The following is a 20,111-nucleotide window of genomic DNA, read 5'->3' as shown; positions in this document are numbered from 1 at the left end:
TCTTTTAAAACAGGGCCTCTAAACCCAATTTTGCATTGCCACGAATGTCCCCAGATGCTTGAGAAATCGTCAACTTTCCTGCCACTTTGAAAATGCCTTAATTGGCTACGTGAGACTCCACGTTTGGCAGGAGAATAAGTCATGTCAATACATGCCCACAAGTGAGGTTCCCTCACACACGAAGAGCTGCAGCCTCCGCCTTCCAGAGGCAGGGAGGATTTCTTCCCAAGAAACTGCCACCAAGACAGGACAGCATCGCCATCCAGCTAGGGAAGCGATGAAGTTGAGCTGAATGCAAAGGAGAAAGCTGGGCAGGCGCAGAGAGGCCTTGAGCTGTTCCCAGCTGTGCCTGCTCTGGGCCTCCTGGTCCTAATTGAAGAGGAGGAGGCTGGGATCTGTAACTCACTTCTGACCTGGCATTATTTGCATGCCAAGCCTTGCCCCACCCTTCTTGAAATCCTAAGAGAGAAGAATGTGGCTCCACCTTCCTGTCAATCTCTTGATTAAATAGGCACTTCCCTCCAGAAGGCTTCTGAAGTGTGGCACCTCCCACAGCTGCCTGAAGCTGCTCTCCCTCATCATGAATGCTGGCCCTCAGCACCTGACCTTGACAGCAAGCCTGGGCCTTGGCTTCTTGCTCCTGCTTTCTCTCTGCCCGGTCCCAGGCCGAGCCAAGGAGTTGAAGTTTGTGACACTGGTAAGTACACTTTTCTCATTGTTTTCCCTGTGACCAGAGAATCAGAAACCAAATGTCACCTTTCATGTTTCCTGTCTGTTATCTGCCTGAGACCAGGCGCTGTTCAGCCTCAGAGGGCGAATAGTCATGCGAGTTTGCTTTAATGAAGACAGCAGTCGCGTTTGCTGTTGTAAGTACTGTTGCCTTACCACAGCCACCCACCGATCCGATTCCCATAGACCGACAGGTCACTGCAGGAGAAGGCACAGCCAGCTCGGGTCACGTTCCAGGAGCTAGCCTGGCTTCTTTCCAGTTAATGATCATTTGTTTGCGAATCAAAGAACAGTCCCTTTCTGAAGTTAAGTCACTCCTTACGTTTACCGTGACATTGGAGCATACATTTCTAGTGTATATTCAGTAGCACAAAAGAGAAACGGAACGCAGAATTTCAGAGTGACTATGAGATAAACTGATTCAGTTGATCATTAAAACCATAATTCTCCCGACATCTGGTAACTGTGACAAGCCATGGAAAAGAGGAGAGGGCTGTCTGCTGCCTGTTGTCAAGGAAAAATATATACATTTGGATGTATACAGTTGGGTGTTCAAAACATGGAAAGAGCATTTTCAAAGTTACAAGGACTCTCTCTCTCTCTCTCTCTCTCTCTCTCTCTCTCTCTCTCCTTCTTTTACTTCACAGCTTCCATTGGTGTCTACTTTTTATTCGATATAGTGAAAGTTGGCCGACTCATAGCATGTTTTCTTTCTGCAAGAATACTTAGAAACTATCTTTATGAGTTACAGAAAGGACACTTCTTACTTAGCATTTAAACACGATGTTCCTCTCCTGTCAGGTTGAGATGTTCAGAACATCCTTTTCTTTTTACAGAAAAATCTTTACTTTTACATAAATCATGATTCTTAGTCCAGTAAATCTTTACCAGTCAGGAGTCAGGAGCAAAAGAGGAGAGAAAACCAAATAACTATGGCATCCTCTTCCCCCCAAAACCATTTGCCAGCTGCACGGCCTCTGTGTAGATAAAGCAACAGAATGCCCCATACCGTCTGCAGGGACAGCCATGCAGGCAACTTTTTCCCTTCAAGGCATGGTCTTATTGCTAACGAGCTCATTAGAAGAGTGGGGGTGGGGGGGTGTGCCAGAAAGATGGCTCAGTGGTTAAGTGCACTCTCTGCCCTTCTGGAGGTCCTGAGTACAGTTCCCAGCAAGCACATGGTTTATTGGGATACAATGCCCTCTTCTGGCATGCAGCCTATATATGCAGATAAAATGTATAATAAACAAACAAATATATAAATAGGTTTTAAAATTAAATTTTTTTAAAAAGAGGCCAGGGGTGATGGTATATGCCTTTAATCCCAGCACTTAGGAGGCAGAGGCAGGTGGATCTCTCTGTGAGTTCGAGGCCAGCCTGGTCTACAAAGCGAGTCTAGGATACTCAAGGCTACACAGAGAAACCTTGTCTCAAACAAAAAGAAAAAAACAATTTTTTTTTTTTAAAGAAGAAGAGTGTAGGGACCATGGAATTATGTTATGTTCTGTTGGTCCTGTCGTACTGTGTTGGAATAGAGCAGCTCTGAGTTCCACACACAGCCCAGATAACTTACCTTGGCTGTCAAAAGGTTGTAGGCTTCTTTCTTTTCTCTCCTTTCTGCCCTTCCACTCTCAGTTAAAGTATGGTCAGGACTACCAGTTAATTCTTCCTTACAGAAAAACCAAATGATGAAGGTCTTAGAACTCAAAAATTAATCAATAGTACATAAAGCAAATGTTAACTATTCTTCTTACAGTGGCTCCTGCTGAGAATATTAAGTGATGGGCGATTTAATCCATCTTCCTTGGCCTCTAGCAAAACAACTTCTCTCTGATAATATCGGCCAGAAGCAAGACTAGCCAGCCTTGCCTACATGAGATCTGATCTCAAAAACCAAAAAACAGAACAAGCAAACCTAAAACACAAAATGAAACCCACAAGCTTGTTCCTACTTTTAAGATGAAGATAAAGTAAAAGCTGTTAGGCAACTTGATGATGGTCACACAAGTAGAAAACCAGTCTCAAATCTACATTGCATGATGTCACTGGCCATTCCCCTCATTGCTAGACGCCATCTATTTCTGTTGAGTGCATATAGCCCAGAACCTGGAGCTGGTCGGAGATGACTACACAGTTTGTAGCATTACCCCAACTCAGCAGCTGTAGATCACTGCCTTGTTTTTCCTCCATAATCCAAGAAAAATAATCTCCAATTCTGAAAAGTTGGTTTTCATAGAAAGAGAAGGAGACTATCCTTGGCTCTTGTTCTCACCCGAGAACAGTCAGCTACCTGTGATTTATTTTATTTTGGTTTTTGTTTGTTTGTTTGCTTGCTTGCTTGCTTGCTTGTTTGTTTGCTTTGTTTTTGTAGTGCTGGGGGCTGAACCCAAAGTGTCATGCATTGATCCAAAGCTTCATATATGCCAGACAAGTAGTCAAAAAGTATACATTCTCAGCCTGCTACTACATTGAACACACAGACACAGGAACACACACACACACACACCATCATCACCCCACCACCACCACCACTACTATCACCACCACAAAGAACATGTAGAAGTCAGAGAACAACTTCTGGGAGTTAATCTCTCCATCCAACACCGAGTGGCAAAGATTGAAATCCAGTCACAGGCTTGCATAGCAAGCACTTTTACCTACTGAACCATTCACCAGCCATACATGACCTTTTGTGGCTTTTGTTTGTTTTGGTTTTTTGAGACAGGGGTTTCTCTGCATAACCCTGGCTGTCTGGATGCTCACTCTGTAGACCAGGCTGGCCTATAACTCAGAGATCCACCTGCCTCTGCCTCCTGAGCGCTGGAATTAAAAACATGCACCACCACCACCACCCTGCTATCCTACATGGTCTTTTACAGCAAACTTATGAATGTATTTATTTCCCATGAAATTGTGGTCTGACCACTTATTAAGAGTTGTGTGGGGGAAAAAATCAGTCTAATAGAAGTTTAAATGTGTGGAAAGGGTCTCTATCAACTGTTCAATGGAGTGCATCTTCAACGGGCACCGTAGATCTCAAGAAGGGAATCTACTTGTAAACTGCTTCCTGGGGTGACTGTGGCGTTCACCTCCCCAGACTATAGAAAATTAGTATTTTTGACTTTGTAGAAAAGAAGATGGTTAAGGATGCTGAGTCTCGATGTAGCATCAGCCAGCTTTGGTAATTATCACTCAGGGTCAAGCTTGTTTTACCCATGTACCTACTCATTTCCCACACATGCTCACTTGCCTTTCTCTTTACAATAATCTTGTGCCTATTATTTCATCAGAAAGAGAGAATGTCATCATGAAGCATCTCTCCCTCCAGCCAGAGGCTGGGGAGGGGGGGGCAGGGGGGCGGGAATCACAAGTCAGGTGACCTTAGACAGACAGAACTTCTGTGTTGTTCCTCTGGGTGTTTATAAAGAAAGGAATAGTGACAACACAGAGCCTCCTTTTATTCTTCGTGGCTGACCTTATTGCTGCAGAGTCTTACCTGAGTCATAGTATATTCTTGGCTCAAAGAGCCTCCAAGCCCTGTGCACACTGTCTCTTCGGCAGGATGAGTCACCTCCTGATCAACATTGGACCTGCCCATGATGCCAGCCACCGCATACTTCCAGGACCGACCCATCTTCATTTCCACTCCTCAAGGATTAGCAGAATAGAAGTTGAAAGTGATATCTAGAAAAACACAGCATTTTTACTAACCCAGTTCCACTACTGTTGACCAGGTCTGGGAGCAGAGGGAGGCCGTTTAACAAAAACAGCTGAGTCTCAAGTTCCCTAAACTTAAAGTTGGGGATCACAACCACGGCTAAGCTTTCCACGTTCACAAGGTTGTCTTCAGGATCAAGGGACATGACTGGTGTGTGGAAGTGTCAAAGTGTGAAGGGGTCCCACAGTAAGTGCTGCTGGGAGTCACCATCCAAAATGGAGAGTTTCTAACTTGTTGGATAAATTAAAGATGATCCCTTAGTTAATTTTAAGGTTTGCTGTCTTAATCATTTTGAGTAGGCTTCATTGGTGTGCTTCCACTACCATGTATCTCTGGAACTTTCTTTCAAAATGGAAACTTCTTACCCATTACATAGTAATTTCTCATTCTGCCATCCCCATCCAGGCCTATCCAAACTTCAGCTCATGATCAGCAAACCACCAAGGACAGATAGGACTGTGGCCCAACGCAAACCTGTAAACTCATCTAAATCTTTTTCAATTTATTTTGCAGACGACTGCGTCTCATTACGATGTCAGAAGGTTGGGCATACTTGCTAGGGCCCCTGGAAAGCATTGTTCTTCTTTCTGTCCCTACGACTTAGACTCTTTCCAACTGGCTCCTATTGTTCGAACCTGCCATTGTTGCCTGTTGTGACAGAAGACCCTTCATTATTAGAGAGCGTGTTTGACGAGGGGCAAAGAAAGGATCAGATGTTAGTCAGTTAGCAGCAATGCTAGGATGTGGACCATGTGTAGGCTGATCACACAGTTCATCTTCCCCTGCTACTAACTCCAGCTAACTGTTTTTCCTGGGGCACAGTCAGCTCTGTGCATCCAAGTGTACTTTGTAGAGAGAGACTAGGAGTGAAAACAAAACAAAACAAAACAAAAGCAATCACACCACAGTTCAGACAAAGAAAGCACTGTGAAGTCCGGACTGGATCAGAACGTAGCAAAATTGGAAGGCAGAGGTAACATTTTAAATTTTTCAAACAGAATCCAGTAGGTTGGATATAAATATTACAGGAAATGGTGAATAGCTAACGACCCCATGATTTCTAATTTGGGTTACTGGAAAGATGAGTATGCCATGGAGGTAGAATACATAGAGGGCGTTAGAAAGTAATCTCTATACAGCACCATACAATATTGCACAGCAGCAAGAAGTGAGGACCCAAAAGTCAGATCACAGGCTGAGCAATGCCAGCTCGACCCAGTGTTAGTTGTATGGCCCCAATGAGCCACCTAGCCAATCTGTGATTCATCACTGGAAATGGGGCTAACAACGCCTCATGGAGTTGTTATGGGGCTTAAGGAAATGCATGAAAAGTCCTTAAGCCTCCCTGGTGAGTGTCAGATCATTGCGACAAAGCACTAATCTCCAGAGACTGATCATTCTCATGAGCAGCTCACTACGGTGCCAGGCCTTGCTTTATTTATTTATTTATTTATTTTCCCAGTTCTTATTTTTATTCTCAAAAGGCTCAAGTAAGTAGTTGTGTATCTTTTAAGTTCATTCCTTCCTCTTCCTAGCTTCAGGCTTTGGTCCAGTCAAAGCAAGAGAAGCAAGTATTGGCGAGTGATTCCGAATCACAGACCCCTGCATCCTCTTTTCCTTGGGATGCTGAGCCGTTAGCTTCCTTCATGGCTTTTGGTTGGAAGAGACCTTGGATTTGCCTTCATCTTCACTGCTCGTGTTTAGACAATGCCTTTGGCCACAGGCAGGGACTTTGCAATACTTATTCGCCTTTTCCTTTTTTAACTTCAGTTGAAGTAGAATTTCAAGTGTAAGTAATAGGTTGCAAGCATCTACCAGATGCCAGGCACCTTACTTTCTGAATCTTCCCAATTATCCAAAAGGCATATAATAATGAACTTAGTGCTATATAAGAGTCAGGAGGTTTTGTTGTTTTGTTTGGATTAGAACTAGATCTTGTCTTTAATGGCTGAGGCTAGGCCTAAGCAATATGGCTCTTAGGTAAGTGCAAGTAAGGGGAGATGGCTGGATATTAATAGGGATGTTTCTTCAAAGAGAAAGCTGGTTTCCTCTGCTCAATGGGTAAAACCCTGGATGCTACAAACTATGTTCAACAAGAATGGAAGCATACGGCACAGTTACAGGTGTGAATAACATTAGTAACAAACATAATAATAAATTCCAGGGACTGAGTGGAACCCGTGTGCTCTGCGCTCACTCATGCACCACGTGTGAATCTTCTGTTGCTCTTGTCTGGTAGAAAATGATTCTGTTGTTACCTGGAAAGAGAAAATGAGACACAGAGAACTTTGAGTTCAGGCATTTATTTTTTTCAGGGTCACTTGGCCAGTGTTTGGCAATGCTGGCGTTGGAAACTTGCCCTAGGTAACCAGAATGAATGTCAGACCGTTCTGTTTACAGCTTGCACACACGATGTAACACACAGTTTGCACCACTTCTCTTTGCTGCAGGCTTCTTGTTCTTCCTGGCCTGGAGAAAGGCCTCCCTCTCACATCTTCCTTGTGGCCAGTGCAGGATGTAGCTGCGTTCTGACCCTTTTCACAGCCCACATCCCCTCTTGCCTCTTACAGCATCTGTCTACAGGAATCATCATTTCTTTATTCTAATTATCAGTCGATGCATTTATTTCTCAGTTCCTTGAAAGAAGAAAAATAAGACTGGGGAGATAGCTCAGTGGTTAAAAATGCATGTTTGTGAGTATGAGCACTGGAGTTTGCATCCAAAGTCATCCCAAAGTTTTTATGCTGCCTTGAGTTCTAAACCTGATTTGGCAATGTGGTGGTTTGTTAGACTCCAGCGTAGACCAAGGGAAACTTCATTATTCCAGAATCAAAGGCAGAAATGGGGGTGACCGAAGGGGAAGTTGAGGCCAGGGAAGGAAGGAAGAAAACAGCATTTCCTTGCACAGCATAGTTTGTTGATACATGGCAGTGAAAATCAAAAGCTTTCATGAAATGGGAGGGCTAGAGATGCTGTCACCAGCCTGGAGGAAGGACACCCAGCCCAGGGTCCATTTGCTCATCCAGATCTGCCTTGTGTGTGTTATTATAATCTAGATAGTGGCCATTTCCCCAGGGATTCTACATCCGAGGACTTCCTGGGAACAGGCAGTGTTAGTCGCCATTACCAACTTGGCTGGCTTTGGCATCACGCAGGGACACTCCTCTGGGCATGTCTGGCAGCGTTTCCTGAGGGACTTCCCTGAGGAGGGAAGACACACTCTGAATGCCAGCAGGTCCATTCTATGGCCCAGCGGCCCAGACTGGATAAAATGGAAGGTTTAAAAAAAAGAAAAAGGAAAAATCTGACCGAGCACCAGCATCCCCTCCCCATCTCCAGTGCTTGACTGCATATGTCGTGTGAATCTCTGCTTTCCATCCCCGCTACCATGCCCTCCTCACCATGAGAGATCAAAGCTAACCAAGAACCGAAGTCAAACTTTCCTTCTTCTCCTTAGGTGTTATTGTCAAGTATTTTATTACAGCAATGAGAAAGCTAGTATGGAAGAGAAGGAGCTAGATTTTTTTTAAATTATTTTTTAAAATTTTCTAATGCAGATGGGCTGGAGAGATGGCTCAGAGGTTAAGAGCACTGGCTGTTCTTCCAAAGGTCCTGAGTTCAATTCCCAGCAACCACAGGGTGGCTCATAACCATCTATAATGAGATCTGGTGCTTTCTTCTGGCATGAGGCAGAACACTGTATAAATAATAAATAAAACAAATCTTTTTTTAAAAAAATTCTGATGATGACCAGAAAATATTAGAGATGGAAACAAAAAGAGAGATTATATAGGGGCTACTTAATATGAAAGGTTCCTCAAGATCCCTGGACAAACCTGCGTGTAGAGAGTGGGTGTGCGTGCCAGGAGATGCAGACGCTGGCCATACAAAGCAGATAGAAAATCTAAGGCAAAGGCACTGGGGCTGGGCAGGCAGGAGGGCTCCTGCCTAAGCACATTTGGCAAGAACGTGGGCTGAGGACATTGGTGTGAAAGAGAGACCAGATCAGGTAAAGATTTGGGGAGAAGGGTTCTTAGGGGGACTTTGAATTTTTTTGCGAAGAGCAGTAAAACAGATATGATTTCTAAGAGTGATGAGGTCCTAAGGTAAACACTAGCTATGTACAGACTGACCTCTGGAGCCACCTGTGTGCTTACAGGGTCTCTTTATAAAAAACCTCAAGAAGAGAGCAAGAGTGAGAGTGGAACAAAAGGAAGTGATGGAGAGCGAGACCACAAATGTGCTCTGTCAAAACCTTTAAACACCTTAAAAAGTTAGACAGAGTGAACATTACCCTGTAATCCTACCACATACGAGGCAAGGGGCTGGGGGATCAAGAATTTAAGGCCACTAGGTAACCTGGGAAATACAGTGACACTCTAACTAAAAGAAAGTTCTTGTAATTCAAAAGAGGTTGGTGACTGCAGTCTGGGTGTGTCTGGGTGTGGGGAGGAAGCACAGTGGACCAGCCATCCTGGGAATTAGGAGATGCGAACAACTCATCTTTCTGAGCCTGTTTGCTGATTTTGCTCCGTGTCGAAATAAAGCCAAGCTGTCCTCCAGGGAGTTGAGAGATTCACAAGAGGCAGTGGGAACCCAGGTACGGCGGGTCAGGCCAGCCATGCCAGTGTTTGGGAGGGTGAAACAGGAGGCTCACTGCAAGTTCAACCCAGCCTGAATAGCACAGTTAGAGCCGGGTATCCAGAGGGAGACCTTTTCGAAAACAATCAATCAAGAGAGATCAGAGGAAGGGCTCTCTAAAAGATGGCAGAGTGTGGGGTTGGTGGGTGTTCACGGTCTCAGATTCTTCCTGCTGCAATCATCACTAGCTCTGCGGAAGCTCCTGGCCTCTAATAACATAGCTTTAGTTTCCTGAAGGTTTGGGTAGAGTAGAATTGCTGGACCGAGGTCAGAAGCAATATGTAGTAGAGCTGAGAGACATAGTCCAAGGGCTGTTGTTGACTTGAGAAGCTCTGAGCTCCAAGGAGACCATCTGCACACACAGACATGGACACTCTGATCCAAGCACACACAGGGACAGGACACACACACACACATGTCCACACACACACACACTCACTCACACATACGTGAATCTTAGCTTGCAGTTCGTCACTGGAGCAGGGACATTTAGTGTTTCTATGGCACACATCTTCCAAAGAAGTTCACAGTCTGAGTCTGCCTGTAATGTAGCAACACTGAAAATCTACTCTATCACCTGAGAATACAATTAGTCCTGGATATAGTCAGTTTAACCCCAGTTCTCTGCTCCTTATTAATTTTATTTGTTTTATTTTATTTGTGTTTGTGTGTGCGTGTGTTGTTTTGTTTAGTTGAATGCAGTTTCATATTATCTCCTAGGCTGGCCTCCAACTCAGCATGTAGTATTCTGTACTACATCTGGCTGTTTGGTGGTTGTTTGGGGTCTTGGGGGGGGGTGTGGTTGGTTATTTGAGACAGGGTCTCTCTGCATAGCCCTGGCTGTCTTGGAACTTACAATGTAGACTAGGCTAGCCTTGAACTCACAGAGATTCACTTGCCTCCGCTCCTGAGTGTTGGGATTAAAGAAGAGCACCAACACACCCAGTCTTGTTTGTTTTGAGACAGGGTCTCGGTGTGTAACTAAGGTTAACTTTTTGTCTCAGTTCCTTGGCGCTGGGATTACAGGACAGAGCTCTGTTAAGGAAGTCACACGTGTCTGTTTGTTTTTGTGTCTCGGCTTTATTATTTAAATATTACAGAAAGCTTATGATGCCTTAGAGATTGTTTTTAATAGCAAGAGTTTGTGCTCTTCTTGTGCAACACACACACACACACACACACACACACACACACATGCATTCCAGTCTTTTAGAAAAAAAAAAGTATATTGAGAAGAGTTTATTAAAAAGAAAATCTTCAGGTCTCAGATCATGCTGAAGTGCTATGGGCAGCTGGTGAGCAAGAGGCCAAGGGCTAAACAGTGCACCCAGCAGCTCCCTACGATGGAGACTTATCTACCCCTGAACATGTACACTGCTAATTGAAAAACCGTGAAACATGAATGTGAGGTCAGTAATCTGTGACAGCCATGTCACAGTTTTAGTCAACAAACCTGGGAAGGTCTGTTGCAGTGAGTGGGCTCCAAGCAGTCTAAGATGTGCCCGGTTGTAGAAACGGAGTCACTAGTGGCTAAGCTTGATGGTTCCTGCTCATGACCAAGTCACTCCTACACACTGGCCCTGGCAGCTGTGCTTCCTGGCAGAAAGAGAACCTTCACAGCTGTGTTTCCTTAACTGCCCAAGGACTCCTTAATCACCCACTCTCTGCCTTGTTGCCCTGGTATCCTGTAGGCTGTCCTGCTGAGCTTTGCATTTCCCACTGGTTTAGGGCAGCAGAAAACCTGCTCGGATCAGCTATCAGAGACACAGCATGGGTCTCAAACGGTCCCTGCTGTCCTAGAATTCCTTCCTCAAGGTAACTTGAGTTTGAGGTTGTTCCTTTCTTGGTGTCTACTGAATTATTCTGTAGGTGTTCAGAAACACAGCCTGCTGGCTTATTTACAGGAGAGTCTCTCTAATCCAAGCAACAAGCAAAGGTGATTTCAGATCATATAAAGTATTTATGCAACCATTGTCTATGTTATTATTTTCTGCATCCATGTAGAACTTTATCATGTCTCCCTGAGTGCTTTTCTTTCCTTATGTTTTGACTATGAAATAGCATTGAGTTTCGGCCTGACGCGCTACACTAAAGACTTGTTAGAACCAAAGTACTGAGGTTTCAGAAACTCAAACATCTCTCTCCAAAAGCAAACATGCAGTCAGAATAGCATGGTGCCTATATGGACCCAAAAGCACATTATTAAAGTGCTGAGATCTAGATCTCCCAATCTCCCAATCTATACATTTGTCTGCTCCTAACCTCCTGAAAATAATCACTGAGCCCAAATATCCACAATCGAGGGTGTCATTTCAAAGCCACTGTTTTCATTATACATAAAAATTTAAGAGCATTGTTGCTGTTGCCATAATTAAGAGAAAAAAATATCTCTAACCATTCCGTCTGCACCAAATGATCTTGTGTGTGTGTGTGTGTGTGTGTGTGTGTGTGTGTGTGTGTGTGTGTGTAATTTGCTTTCCAATGGCCAATTATCCTGATGTTATAATTACCTCAAGAACAATGTTCCTGGTTCATCATCTGAGATTTAATTGAACAGAATTTTAGAAGACTGGTAGTACCCTTGGTCATAAGCCCAACTAATGAAACCAGAAATCACTGGGGGGCGGGGAACTTTGTCATTGGAATTTCCTATTGCTCTCCAGGTGATTCCACTGGACAGACAAGGTGGCAGCCATGGTTTAAGAAACTCTATTCTTAGGAGTAGAGACAAAACACTCAAGTGAGCTTTGTCTTGTTGTTTGTTGTCTTTTCTTAGACGTTTCGGCATGGAGACCGGAGTCCCATTGATACCTTCCCTAACGACCCCATTAAGGAGTCCTCCTGGCCCCAAGGATTTGGCCAACTCACCCAGGTTAGTTTGATCTATTTTGTTGTTATTTTGCTTTTTGTTTCTTTGTTTGTTTGTTTCCTGAGACAGGGTTTCCCTGTGTAGCCTTGGCTGTCCTAAACTCACTTTGTAGACCAGGCTGACCTCAAACTCACAGAGATCTGCCTACCTCTGCCTCTGCACTACACCCAGCTGTTATTTTGGTTGTTTTTTGTTTTGTTTTTTTGTATGTTTGTTTGTTTGTTTTTGCAGCTGGGTTTATACAGTGCAGGCTGGCCTTGAACTACTTATGTAGCCAGAAATGACTTTAAAATTCCTCATCCTCCTTCCTCCATCTCCCAAGTGCACACATTTCAGGTGTGAGTCATAGCTTTGGTTATAAAGGAGAAATATGTACAGAATTTTCCACTTCAATGTATTTATCCTACTGACTGTATTTAAGTATGAGAGGTTTCCGTGGAGATTGAGTAGAAATGTTAAAAATAACAACGTCTTATTTAATCAGCATAGGATGTGGTCTGGGCATTAGGATGTTTGGAAGGTCCTCAACGGATTGTCTGGTTTTAATGTTCAGCCAAAGACAAGAATCCTGGCCCTAACCAACTGTCAAGTTTTGTAGAGATTTAAATTCAGAGAAGCTAAGGGAAGCCAGTATCTACTGGTTCAGAAGCATAGTGCCCTTCCCGCCACAGACTAATCATTTTTCTCTCTAGTGAGAAAACATCACAAAGATTCATATTTTCTTAGTACAGGTTCCTTCTCTCCTTACTATGCTTTTCTGGTGAGACCAAAAGATTTTTGAGGACAACGAGGTCCGGATTCAAACCTAGAAGTCTTTTAAGCAGCAGTCAGGTTCCAAGAGTGAGTTGTAAGTTAGAAGGCTGTTGGACCCAAAGCCCCTGCTTCTTCAGTGGCTCGGGCCGTGGTATGACATTGTGCCTTCCCAACAGTCATCTTCATCTTTGATGAGAGGTGAGCGTAGAGATGCTTCTCAGTGATAAGCAAACGAGCAAGTGTGTGCAAGCAGTAGCTTCGGTGACCACATCCTCCATGACTTGTGCATCTTTGGCGAGGCTCTGGATTAATGACAAACCTAAATGCAATGTTTCTCAAAGTGTGGCACACTGTTCCCTGAGCAGGCATCGTTTGCAGTTCTTGTTCAAATAGATTCCAGGGCCACATCCAAAGTACAGAGAGCTAGAATCTTAGGGCACGCCAATACTCAAGGACCACTAAGCTAAGGCTGATCTCGGTGTTCTACTAGACTCTCTGGGAGAGATGGTTAAAAACAGATGCCTGGGCCTGGAGGGCTGGTTCAGTGGTTAAGAGCCTTTGCTGTTCTGGGAAATGATTCAGATCCAATCCACACCACCCACATGGTGGCTCACAACAATCGGATGCCCTCTTATGACCTCTGTGGGTACCAGGCATACGTGTGCTGCACAGACACATGTGCAGGCAAAACTCTCATACACATAAAATAATAAAATAATCTTTTAAAAAAGATTTCTGGGTCCCACTCGCAGTTTCTAGCTCAATACACCAAGAGTAGTGCCCAAGAATTTGATTTCTGACACACTCCCAAGTGAGGCCAACCCTGCTGATCCACAGACCACACTTTGAGTAACATGCTCTGTTTTTTATGAGGCAACCACAGATAGACTGTGAATGTAATAAATGAGTCTGTTTACTATAAGGTTCAGCAAACTCCGCTTTATCAGGCCGTTGGATTTCATTCACAAAAATCCCTACAAAGTGGTCAACCAATCACATTGAATATTCTGCCCACACGAATCCCACCCGAGGTGAGCTATTTACCTAGATAAACTGCCAACTAGCAATTGAACCCATACTCTACACAAGCATGCATCCACATGTGTGCAAACAAAGACGAATAAGTATTTTCAGGGAGTCCTGATGAAGGCAAGTGTTCTCTCTTGTTTTAGTTTATATAGATGGTCTTACTGTGGAACTGTGGTGCACAACTTGTTCATGTTACAGATAACAAGAAGAGACACATTTCTACGATAATATATACTTTCCCTAACCTTCATTTTCATTCTCTTTCCCCATAGTGGGGCATGGAACAGCATTATGAGCTTGGAAGTTATGTAAGGAGAAGATACGGAACATTCTTGAACGAGTCCTATAAACATGACCAGGCAAGTTGGAAAACCAGGACTTTGAACCCTGACTCTTGAAAAAATTCAAAGCAAATGAGATATGATAGATATTGATTTACATTCAGAATTTTAGATGCACCAAGATAGGAAGGATGTTTTCTTTAAGGCTGCCAAACACAAATAGCCAAACACTAAGAATGTAACATTTATATAATTCCTGATTGTTTCATGGTTCTTCTTGCTGTGGGTAGTTTATTGTATATATGTGTGATACTATAAATGTATCTGTAAACAATAAAAATATTTAATAAAAATAAATATGAGTCATCTCTGTCAAAAAGTCAAAGTAATTTTTCACGCATATTCAGAATTTATACCTTTGCCTGTTTTCTAGAGAATTTATATAAGTCAGAGATCTTGCTTACCGATGTATTTCTCTTTATGGAACATTTTTCCCTAAAAATATGATTCTTAGTTCAAGTTTTTATGGGTATTCTGTGTAAATATTTTGGCTTGGTGTTACTGATCAACTCAACTATTGGCCTACTGATCGCTTTGTCCCATTGTATTTTTGTAATATTTTCTATCCAACGACAGATAGGATTATGACACTCCCACAGTGCCTACTGATACTTTATACCGCTTTCCAGCTCTTTCCTGATACCCTGTCAGCCCCACAGAAAGAAAACTCGAGTTTTCTCTGATTTTCCATCTCCTTTGACTTCTCTCTAGGTTTATGTTCGAAGTACAGATGTTGACCGGACCTTAATGAGTGCTATGACAAACCTTGCAGCCCTGTTCCCCCCAGAGGGCATCAGCATCTGGAATCCCAGCCTGCCCTGGCAGCCCATCCCAGTGCACACCGTGTCTCTCTCTGAAGATCGGGTCAGTGTCCTGGGTAACCCAGGAGGAGAAAACCAGGCCCCTGGGGACTTACAGATTTAGCACACTGGATACATAGGACACGAAGGGCCCAAACAAGCAAGGCTAAGAGCTGAGTTTTTCTTTGGATTTATTTTGCCTTACTATCATTTCAACTTTTGGTAATCTTCCTTTCTCCATCTATACACACACACACACACACACACACACACACACACACACACCAGTCCCCACGATTTTAGTGCCCAATGTAGGTTTCGTATCTTCCCCCCCCCCCCCCCCCCAGATATCCAAAGACCTCCCCGCCCACCAAACGCACCTCTTTCAATAAAAGCTTATATTCTGGAGCAAATTAAATAAAGTACTCAGAGAGGAAAATAACAAACAAATTCTGTCCAGTGCCGCATTGCTAGTTGACAGCAGGCAGTGCGGAGCCTCTCCCATTCAAAGCATCTTCTTCCCTGCCAAACAGTGATTCTAGACTTAGCTGCCTGTGAGAACCACCTTGAGAGTTTTCAGAATACCCAATCACTAGGGGCATGCCTCAAAACAAGTCACTCTTGAGGGTAGGGCCCCTGCATCAGTATCTTTTAAACTATTTTATTTTATTATATGTATATAAGTGTTTTGCCCGCATGTGTATCTATGCACCCATGTATGTGACTGGTACCCTTGGCAGCCAGAAGACAGAGTTGAATCTTCTGGAACTGGAGTTGCAGAGGGTTGTGGACTGCCATGTAGGTGCTCGGAGTCAAACCCTAGTCATACAGAAGAGTAACAAGTGCTCTTAACTGAGCCATCTCTTCAGCCCCAACATGAGTACCTTAACTGGGTTTATGGGCAGCCGAGTTTGAGATGCAGCACCCTATGGCAAGTTGCTTAAATAGAACTATTTGAGGGAAACCCAATTTTACTCATGCATGATGGGGCTGACCCCAAAATCTTAACCTTTTCAAAGGAACTGGTATTTAAAAAGCATGAATAAATAAATCCAAATTTCTGCTGTAGAATGTAAAGGACTCTAAATTAACCAGTTTGGAACAAAGAATTATTCCTTAATTTCCCTGAAGTTGTACTATAGGCTTGACCATTTTATAACTTTTTCATAACTCTTTTTTTTTTTTTAATTACTGATCATTGCAGAGTGGATAACTTATTTAATCATAGAGGCTCATTTAGGTCACGCTTGTGAAAACTTGAGGTTCAAGGCATGGCACCAGCACCTGCTCAGAGTCAGGTGAGAGCCTCTTGCTGCGTGGTAACCTAAAAGAGGATGTGGGATGGTGAGGCAGGACAAGTGTATCCAATAATGTTTGCTTTTATAACACATCCCCTCCCACCCATAGAGATCCACTAATCCATTCCTGAGAGCAGAGCTCTTGTGACCCAGTCACCTCTCACAGTTCAGCCTCTGAACATAGCCTCACAGGAAGCCAGGTTTCTAGCACATGACTCCACTAGGGGGTGTGTCCAAATCACAACAGCACCTCACACTCTACATACTAGCTTTGACTAGAAGCTTTTTCCCAGGGACTTCTGGGTAATATTGTTCTCCTCTCTGGCCTAGCAATACTCCTACAAACTTGGCTTAATGGATGTATGAATTTTTCATACCTGCTTTGCAGGATTTTTCAAAAATGCTTTGTGGAAACTGCACTTCCCCTGTCAAACCCACTCAAGGTTTTTTTCCCCTGATGTTTTCTGAAAAAACTAGAATAATGCATTTATATTCTTACCTTCACAGAATCAGAAGGGAAGTATTACATTACCAGTGTTCTAAAAAAAATTTATGACAAATACTTTCCAAAAAGGAAAAAAGAAAATACCATGTTTACCGCAGGCTTTTCTACAGAGATGAAATATCAAACAGAGCCAGTGTGAAGCTAAACCTGTAATCCAGACAGATGGTAATCAAATTACACAATAAAGACACTGGGAGATGAAAGGAGGAACAGAGAGTGAGGGAAATGGAGAAAGAAGCAAAAAACAAAAACAAATCTATCATAGGTTCCAGCTAAGGCAAACAAAATTCTCTGATTGATGAAGAAATCTAAATTTATGAAAACACTGTTACGCTCTGGGTCATGCTGAATGATGAAATTAATATAAGACCAAGCGTCATCCCTAGATGGGTTTGATGGATGACACTTAGCATGTGTCAACCACATGACCAGTGCAAGGCGATGGGTGATGGTTCCAACACACGCTGAATGTGGTGAAGAAGTTCAGAGAAGGGGCTGCACAGGGCAGGCACGCAAGTCCTCACAGAGTGAGACTGTGAGTGAGACCTCTGAGGTAAGAGAGGAGATGAAAGCATGCATTCTTTGCATTGCACCGCTAGCCTGACAATGCTTAGAAGGAGGAGACGTGGGAGCCTCAGAAGATAGTTGCTATAATTCAGGCATGAGGAAATGAAGGCCTGAAATACATGCTCATAAAAAGGAAAGAAGCAAAGATAAAACCAGGTGACATACAGAGTCAGACAGGACAGACAGGAACCGACTTGTAAACACTCTCTGAGTAGCGACTAACACAACACCCTTGTCCTAGTTGTTGGCAACGCGGCGGTGAGCGTGACAGAGATGAGACTAGCTCATTTGAGATTAATATCTGATGGGAAATAGATAATAAGGAAGGAAAGCAATAAAGTGCTTTTAGGTTGAGATAAGTTCCATGGTGGAAGGAAATAAGTTCCTGTAGTAGCTCAGGCAGGATGGCTTGGAAACCTAAGGTGGGCCTCGGTGCCATGCAAGAAGGCCCCCAGTATTTGTGGACAAGAGAGTGTAAGAAGTTAGGCAGTGAGGGAGTAGGGTAGAGCATTTGCTCTTAGTTACTAAGCCACCTCTCATAGACTCTCAGAAGCCATGGCAAGTTTGGAGGTTGACTCCAGGTAACATGAAGAGTCTGTGAAAGTTGAGACCCACAAACACGATTTGGGGCACCTTGAAAGGAGGAGCGTGGCTTCTGTGAGGACAACGGACTGGGAAGTCAGAAGAATGGACAGCAATTGACCAGACAGGAAGCATGGTGTCTGAAACACAGGCTACGCCAGTCCAGACTGGAAGTGGACAGTGAAGAGGAAGGAAGGGAGTCTGGCTGTTTAGCTCTGCTTTGAAAGCGCACCAGTTCCAGTGACTGCCTACAAAGCAGGTTTATAAGCTTTTTTTTTTTTTTTTTAAATGGGCAGAAGTAAAGACAGTGGCAAGAGGAGATGATGGAAGACGAAGTTGACCTCAGCTTTACGCACCCGACATTTCAGAACGTCGGTGATCAAAGAGCGGCCTGCGAGTAGCGCTCTTCATCATGGGCTGCAAAAACAGAGTGGATGAACCTTAGAGCCACAGACCACAAACCCCTAAGTCGGTAGCCTGTGTGACACAGTTAAAGCAGAGTGATTGTGAAATGTACACGGATTTCATGATGATGAGCGTTTCGTCTTCCTAATCGATTTTTAGTTATGCTTTTCATACAGCTAACCCATGCTCTTATCTTGACCATCTGCAGATTTGCTAGCAGGAGATCAATGAACGGTTGATTCCTTTTAAGATTCTATCCCAAACCTCTAATTTATTTCGCCTTACTCCTGGGGAGGAGAGGGCACACGCTGATATGCACTTAGCAGAAGAGAGCAGTTATCCACATGGAAAATGAGCAACTGTGAATATTTACCAGTAGCAAGCTCATGAAAGGAAAATGAATAAATCATGGTTTCCGCATCAGGATACATAACCTATGGCCGTAGAACCTGGCGACCATTTCCTCATTGCCTCCAACTGTAGAATTTCTATTCAAAGGACTCTTGGGTCTTTCAAGGGCGCTTTGGACCTAATGAAGCTTAAAATGTTGGCCCAGAGTCTCTGCCCGTGCTTGTCTGACTAATCAACATCTTACGTTTTTTTCTTTTGTCCGCAGTTGCTCTACCTGCCTTTTGCGGACTGCCCTCGTTTTCAAGAACTCAAGAGTGAGACTCTGCAATCTGAAGAATTCCAGAAGAGGCTCCAGCCGTATAAAGTCAGTCCTGTCATTTAGTGTATACTGGGGTGTGATGGTCAAGACAGAGGATGAAACTTGGCCTTCTTGAAAGAAGTGTGGGTGTGAATGTGTCTGGCGGAGCTCTGCCTGCCTCTGCCTCCCAAGTGCCATGCATAAAGGCACGCACCTGCACACCTGACTCCTCTATTTTCTGAATTTTCATGACTATATTAAAAAGACTTTTAGGCCAGGCAATGGTGGCGCGCACCTTTAATGCCAGCACTCGAGAAGCAGAGGCAGGCAGATCTCTGTGAGTTCAGGGCCAGCCTGGTCTACAAAGTGAGGCCAGGACAGCCAGGGCTCTGTGTAACAGAGAAACCCTGTTGAAGGGGGAAAAGAAAGACTTTTAGCCAAGCATGGGGGTGCACACCTTTAATCCTAGCACTTGGGAGACAGAGGCAGACAGATCTCTGTGAGTTCAAGGCCAGCCTGGTCTACAAAGTGAGTTCCAGGACAGCCAGAGCTATTCACAGAGAAACCTCATCTCGAAAAACCGAAAGAGGAAAAAAAAGACTTTTAATTTTATGTGTATGATTCTTTTGCCTGCATCTATGTATGTGTAGCACTGTATGCCGGGTGCCTGCTGACGTCAGAAGAAGCATCCACTCCCCTAGAAGTGGAGTTACTGATGGTTACAAATCCCAAACCATGTGGATTCTAGGAACTGAGCATGGGTCCTCTGCAAGAGCAACAAGTGTTCTTAATCACTGAGCCATCTCTGCAGACTCTGTCTCTTTATACTTTGGGTGTATTTGTTCCAGTTTACCATATCTGTAAATAGCAATGGCTTATCTCTAGTTTTCTAGTGTCTACCTCTCTGATTGTTTTCTCCTGTGTGCTTGTAATGGCCATTACTCACAGCACAGTGTCACATGGCAGTGTTGTAGTGTAGTGCACTTGTTGTATTCTTAATCTATATATTTTCTCCCATTAAGTGTGCTAATGTTTTGGTCTTCGTATGGGTATTTACAAATGAGGTTGAACTCACTTTATTTTCTGAGCATTCTTCATTAGCACTGGTGTTACAACTAACACATAAACATGTTGAAAGTTATCTCTCTCTCTCTCTTCAATAGTCCTGAGCAGTTAGAATAGAATAGAATAATTCACCCTTGGAGAGCTTGACAGAGTGCCTCTG

General features: G+C 43.7%; 1 protein-coding gene across 1 annotated transcript in view; it reads left to right on the top strand.

The window, feature by feature from the left end:
* The first annotated feature begins 216 nt into the window (after positions 1-216).
* Acp3 (acid phosphatase 3) overlaps positions 217-20,111 on the top strand; it is a 42,951-nt gene continuing 23,056 nt past the window's right edge. Inside the window, exons 1-5 of the mRNA XM_051140199.1 lie at positions 217-697; positions 11,865-11,960; positions 14,012-14,098; positions 14,792-14,944; positions 18,854-18,952. Coding sequence (XP_050996156.1) covers positions 581-697; positions 11,865-11,960; positions 14,012-14,098; positions 14,792-14,944; positions 18,854-18,952 — 552 coding nt within the window. The 5' untranslated portion in view covers positions 217-580. The remainder of the gene's footprint in view (positions 698-11,864; positions 11,961-14,011; positions 14,099-14,791; positions 14,945-18,853; positions 18,953-20,111) is intronic.

This window comes from Acomys russatus, chromosome 32, assembly GCF_903995435.1.
Source record: "Acomys russatus chromosome 32, mAcoRus1.1, whole genome shotgun sequence".
Lineage (NCBI taxonomy): Eukaryota > Metazoa > Chordata > Mammalia > Rodentia > Muridae > Acomys > Acomys russatus.
The sequence above is the reverse complement of the archived record's forward strand: the minus strand, read 5'-3'. Positions and strand labels throughout refer to the sequence as shown.